Here is a 5,433-nt window from a genome sequence, read left to right as displayed (position 1 = left end):
GGGTTTCCTCCCTGTAATCCAGTTTCTTCTGCCAGTCCAAATCCATGTAGACTGGTATCTCTAAATTGTCTATAGTGTGCAATAGACTGACTCTCACTAGAAATATTCTGGTGTGTGAGTGTGTGTGATTTCACCCTGTGATTTACTGCCGCCATGTTCAGGGATCCTTGGGTGCATAGGATAGACTCCAGGTTCCCCGCGACCCTGAGTAGAATAAGTGCTACAGAAAATGTATGGATGGATCATCCTAGAGTTTCACCACAAGCTGTAAACTATATAAGAAGAAGAAGAAGAAGAAGAAGAAGAAGAAGAAGAAGAAGAAGAAGAAGAAGAAGAAGAAAATCCAGGTGATGCCACAGTGAATAAATTACTAAGGAGTCAAGATTCTTTAACAAAAAATGATTCATCACAGGCCTTTTTCCACATTATAATCACCTAAACACTTATATTTGAGCTTAATGACAATGAATAAACTGTTTTAAATGATTTTAAATAAAATGATTTTACGTTTGTTCATAATTATTCATCTTAGTCAATGAAGCTGAATGCATTTGTTTGCTATACACGCTCATCTTTAGTGAAGCTGAAAACATGAACGTGGCCTGTATAATTTTTGCAGTATCTATTGTACACTGTTTATTATTCAGAAACTGCTTTTTTGTAACAGAGATTAGACAGTAAAATCTGCACAGTCTAACCTGCAGACAGTCAAGGTGTATGTGAATAATACTATCAAATAAAAATATCATATATATATATATATATATGTATATATATATATATATAAATCAATGTTTCAACAGAAAATATAATGACATAAATCATCCTTCATATTTAAACCAAAGTAAATATAAATGTTCGGGAGATGACATCACAGTGCTGGTTCAAAGTGTTATTAGGTCCTGAATTGACTCTTGATTGAGAGACACTAATAACTGTAGCTCTTGTGTGCACTGCTGGATTAGAGCACGATGGTCCGAACCCTGGGATTTGTCATCTTCAGCACAGAGAAAGTCTAACATCTCTGAACAGATGATGTGCTTGACTGAAGGCTGTCTCTTTAACAGGTCCTTTGCCAGGTTTAGAGCACTTTGTACGATCACAGACGGTTGGTACTTGTTGAAAGCATAGTCTGCCAGACTCAGCTCACACACTTTACCCGCTAAACATTTGTACCTCTTCACGCTGAAGAGCTTCTCTTCAGTGGCTTTCCAGCTTCGCTGCTTGTTTCCTTCATTGAGAATATTTTCCTCTGCTCCAGTCGTGTGTCTAGATAACTCGCGGCTGATGAAGTAGTCGAGAAAGAAAGCGAGAGTCGGTGCAGCCAAGCGGAAGTTGAGTCGGAGGAGAATGAGGCACTCGAGATTGCAGAGCTGCTCTCTGGAGAAAGCGTCGCAGCAGAGTGACAGCAGCTGTTTAATGCGTGGAGAGAAGACTTCAACCTGAGAAAGTCACAACAACACACACATCAACACTCTGATGCTGTTTAATGTAGACGCTTAAAGCACATATTTTTCTGATCGAGGAGAAATTCTTTATTAGGAGTGCTCAATTGTGCTGTTGTAAGTTCTGTCTAATTAAAATATTAAAAAGAACACTTCTGTTAACCTCATTTGCATTGCTTTGTTTACCGGCGAGACAGCTGCTTGTACACTCACTGCTTGTACAATTTATTAGGCACACCTATATACCTACTCATTCATGGCATTATCTAATCAGCCAGCTTCAGGTGTTGGTAATGTTTTCCTGGCACAGAGTATTTGAGTATTGTTGCCAATCATGTGCTTCCCTTCATGACCACAATCTACCATCTTCTGAAGGCTCCTTCCAGCATTGATAATACACCATGTCACATAGCAAACATTGTCTTAAACTGGTTTCAGGAATGAGTTCAGTGTTCTTTAGTTACCTTCCCAGTCACCAGATATGAATCCAGCTTTGGGGTGTTGGAATATTATCATGCTGGATGGAGTCATCAGAAGATGGTAGATTGTGGTCATGAAGGGATACACATGATACTCAAATACGCTGGGCCAAGAAAGCATTGCCCACACCATTACACCACCTTCACCAGTCTGGACTGTTGACACAAGGCAAACTGGGTCCATGAATCTAGATTCACAAGGAATATTTAGGGATATTCACAAGGAATAACTCTCTTTTGAGAAAAAAGTGAGGCCTTACTCAGTATTGCTATTGGTATTAGTAGTGTTCCTAAAAAAGTGTCAGTCAGTGTATTAACATTTTCCAGACTCCCTCACTGACTTTAGCTTCAAGAAGAAACACAATCTGTAAGTCACAATATCACACCACTGTTTCATCTAGCTGATGGAAGAGAGATGGCACAGCCTTGTGGCAGGTGGTGTGTATCTCAGTCCACTTGCAGATGAGCTGCTGGTTGTCATTATTTATTTTTTCTTTTCTAATTTCTGTGAATACAAATGTGTGCTGTAATAAATTTTTACATTTTAAATAGATTTTTTCAATATTATATTTATTTAAGGTGGACATTCAGAAGAATTAAAACTTACATGTTTGGTCGCGATCAATAAAGACGTCACGCCGAGTAATTGGAAACAATCTGCTGCCACCGACGTTGTGACCAAAAAGCGGTCCATGATGTTCACGGCCAAGCAACAGGACTCGAAAGAAAGCTTGAAGTGTTTGTAAACGGATAGGAGCCAGCTCACCAGTTTACAACGTGCCTCAGCAGTTATCTGTGAAAACATTGGCAGAACTTTTATTTTTGGAAATGGGAGTTGAAACTGAAGCTGCTTCAGACAGAGCTGTTGCGTGAGACCTAGAAAACTAAGCTCTCTTTTCTTCATTATTCCTTTGTGTTTATATTCTTAGAGGATGTGATTGTTTTCTGAATAATACAAAGTATTAACAGTATCACTGAAGAAGCTTTACACACTCTCTGCATCTTCTCATCTTGCTTCATGAAGAATCTGTAACCAGGACATTCAACATGGTTCTAAACCAAAACTACTTGTAGAAGTGAAATATTTGAGCCATAATCTTTTATGAAGGTGCCTTTATGATGAAAAAGAAGGAAAAAGAAAAGCACGACAAAACACACCAAACCAAAGTCATGTCACATTTATGCTGATCACTCGACCATCTCGACCTGCGTAAATTTGTTCCTTAATCTTCCAGCTAGTTTAACAGATTCTTTGAGTTACTTTGCCAAAAGAAGCCCTTAGGACAAGTGAGCTGAATCTATCTGAGATTCTAGACATACAGTATGGAACTGATAGATCTTGCAGTGTATTCTTCAGCCCATCCTAATCCATCAAATACAACCAAATCAGTAATCCAACACCTTATCCATTGAGCTAGCACACCTTATCCACTGAGCCAGCTCCATATTCATTATATAGTGAAGAAAGATCTGGAAACATTCTCTGTTGCTTTGTCTTAGTTTAATAAAGTTGAATGTGTATTGAATATGGCAGCGCCCTGAATTTGATTGATATTGCAGGTCAACGCACACACAATTTTTCACCTACAGCCATGTTTCTGGGAGGTGGGAGAGAACCAGTGAAAGACTGCATGGTTATTGGGAGAGGTCTTCAGGTTTCTTCCTTATATTCTCCCATTAGGGATAAATTTAACTGTATAATGTATATCCTAAGTGTCTATATTCCTGTAAAGCAGCTTTACTACAATGCATGTCCCAACAAGCGTTTTATTTGTCTTGAACAAAATTATTTTTTGATACATCATAGTTTCAATCTGATCAGTACTGATCTGATACTGGCAATACGTCATGTATTTTGTCATCACCGTCATCAACATCACTGACATGGAAAATCTGATAAGATTTTGATCTAATCACTGGAACAGGATGTCATGCCATTGGCTGCATAATTGATCATTAATTAGTCATTAAGTTTTTTTTTGGTTTTGTTTTTTTGCTTTTTTTAAGAAGAGGTGTGTAAGTTTTACTAAAGAAGTAAAATATTTTTTAATGTACACCTGTTACCTGTGGCTGATGAGCCAAACAGTCCAGAGCAAGAAAGTCCTCTTCATTGTTCCTCTGTATTCTGAAGCAGCTCTCGTCGTAGTCGTTGTGAAGGCAGTCAGCTGTCAGTCTGTAGCAGATGGATCCTGACCAGTGCCATGTGGAGTGCCGAGGAGATGGAGAAGGACTGTGAAGGTCTTCTTCAAAACCAGAATCACTTAAAGTGAACATGTTCACTCTGACAGCAGTCCGGCTTGCTTCTCCCCGCTGCACTGTTGCACACTCGAACCTCTGACTTTGTCCCAAACCCAAACCATTACTTTGTTGGACAGCGTGACGTGAGATGTGAGATTTTCCCGGGTACCTTAGCGCGCATTGCCTCCTCGTGCCCGCGTCGCCGTGGCAACTTACCTCTGGGAGCGGCATAGCGTCCCATATGGTCGCTACAGGATAAGGTTAGTGGTTGTGTCTCAATTTAAGCACGTAGTGTTTAGTAATAGTGTGCAATAGGCGATTTTTACTCATAAGAAGAGTGCGCTCATATAGGCAGCTGCAGATCATTGGGATATATCCTAAAGACACCGTTTGTGTAGTCTGACAGACAGGTTACTTGGGTAGACTTACTAGCCTAGCGAATAAACAGCGAACTGAGCACACGCACGCACACACACACACACACACACACACACACACACACACACACACACACACACACACACACATACTCACATACACACAAACACACACACATAGCTCTTTTTGTGTTGTCAGACATAATACACTGGATTTTTTTTTGTTAGTTTTTTTTTATAAATAAATAAATCACTATGCAAATCTCTTCTCAGATTTCTCTCATTTGTGGCATTTTACACTTTCAAAACTTTCTTGTTAAGCATTTATGATTCTTATTGACTAACTAATTGAGTAAAAACAAAAAGGGAATTGTTTTTGCTTAATAATAATAATAATAATAATAATAATAATAATAATAATAATAATAATAGCATTGGCATATTCTCTGCACCATATCACTGCACCATACTCAATGCTACCTCTGTTTCAGATTAATTATATATATTTTCCTTTATTCTTTTATTTTATTCTTTTATTCTCTACTAATTGGCTATTTTTTACACCAAAGACAGTCGTAAAAAACATTTTACTACATTCAATTACATTTCAGTAGACAGCAGTAAAAAAACAACAACTTACATTTGTACATTTTATTTAGACTTTTAAAGTACTTGTTACAGAACACAAAGGTCTGTTCATCTCTCATCTTCAGACAAGAATTAATTCAGACAAGAATTAATGCTCATTTTTTATTGTCTCTAACCAGCATATATTCTACAAAATAATGCTACACAATGTATAGTAGTTAGAGCTTTAGTTATCCAGGTGAATCTGACTCATGTAAGAATCAGTCAGGAGAGTGCAGTGTTGGACTTTGAGGCTGTCTTTACCTC

The 5,433-nt window shown here is 38.2% G+C and overlaps 1 protein-coding gene across 1 annotated transcript; it reads right to left on the bottom strand.

Moving 5' to 3' along the window:
• Positions 1-539: 539 nt before the first annotated feature.
• LOC113642320 (cyclin-O protein B) lies at positions 540-4,570 on the bottom strand. Its single transcript, XM_027145732.2, has 3 exons — positions 3,989-4,570; positions 2,532-2,717; positions 540-1,442 (listed from the first exon to the last, which is right to left on the bottom strand). Exons 1-3 carry the CDS (start codon positions 4,391-4,393, stop codon positions 885-887), a joined length of 1,149 nt encoding a protein of 382 aa, XP_027001533.2. The 5' UTR covers positions 4,394-4,570; the 3' UTR covers positions 540-884.
• Between the last annotated feature and the right edge of the window lie 863 nt (positions 4,571-5,433).

This window comes from Tachysurus fulvidraco, chromosome 9 (genome assembly GCF_022655615.1).
Source record: "Tachysurus fulvidraco isolate hzauxx_2018 chromosome 9, HZAU_PFXX_2.0, whole genome shotgun sequence".
In the NCBI taxonomy this organism is placed as follows: domain Eukaryota; kingdom Metazoa; phylum Chordata; class Actinopteri; order Siluriformes; family Bagridae; genus Tachysurus; species Tachysurus fulvidraco.
The sequence above is the reverse complement of the archived record's forward strand: the minus strand, read 5'-3'. Positions and strand labels throughout refer to the sequence as shown.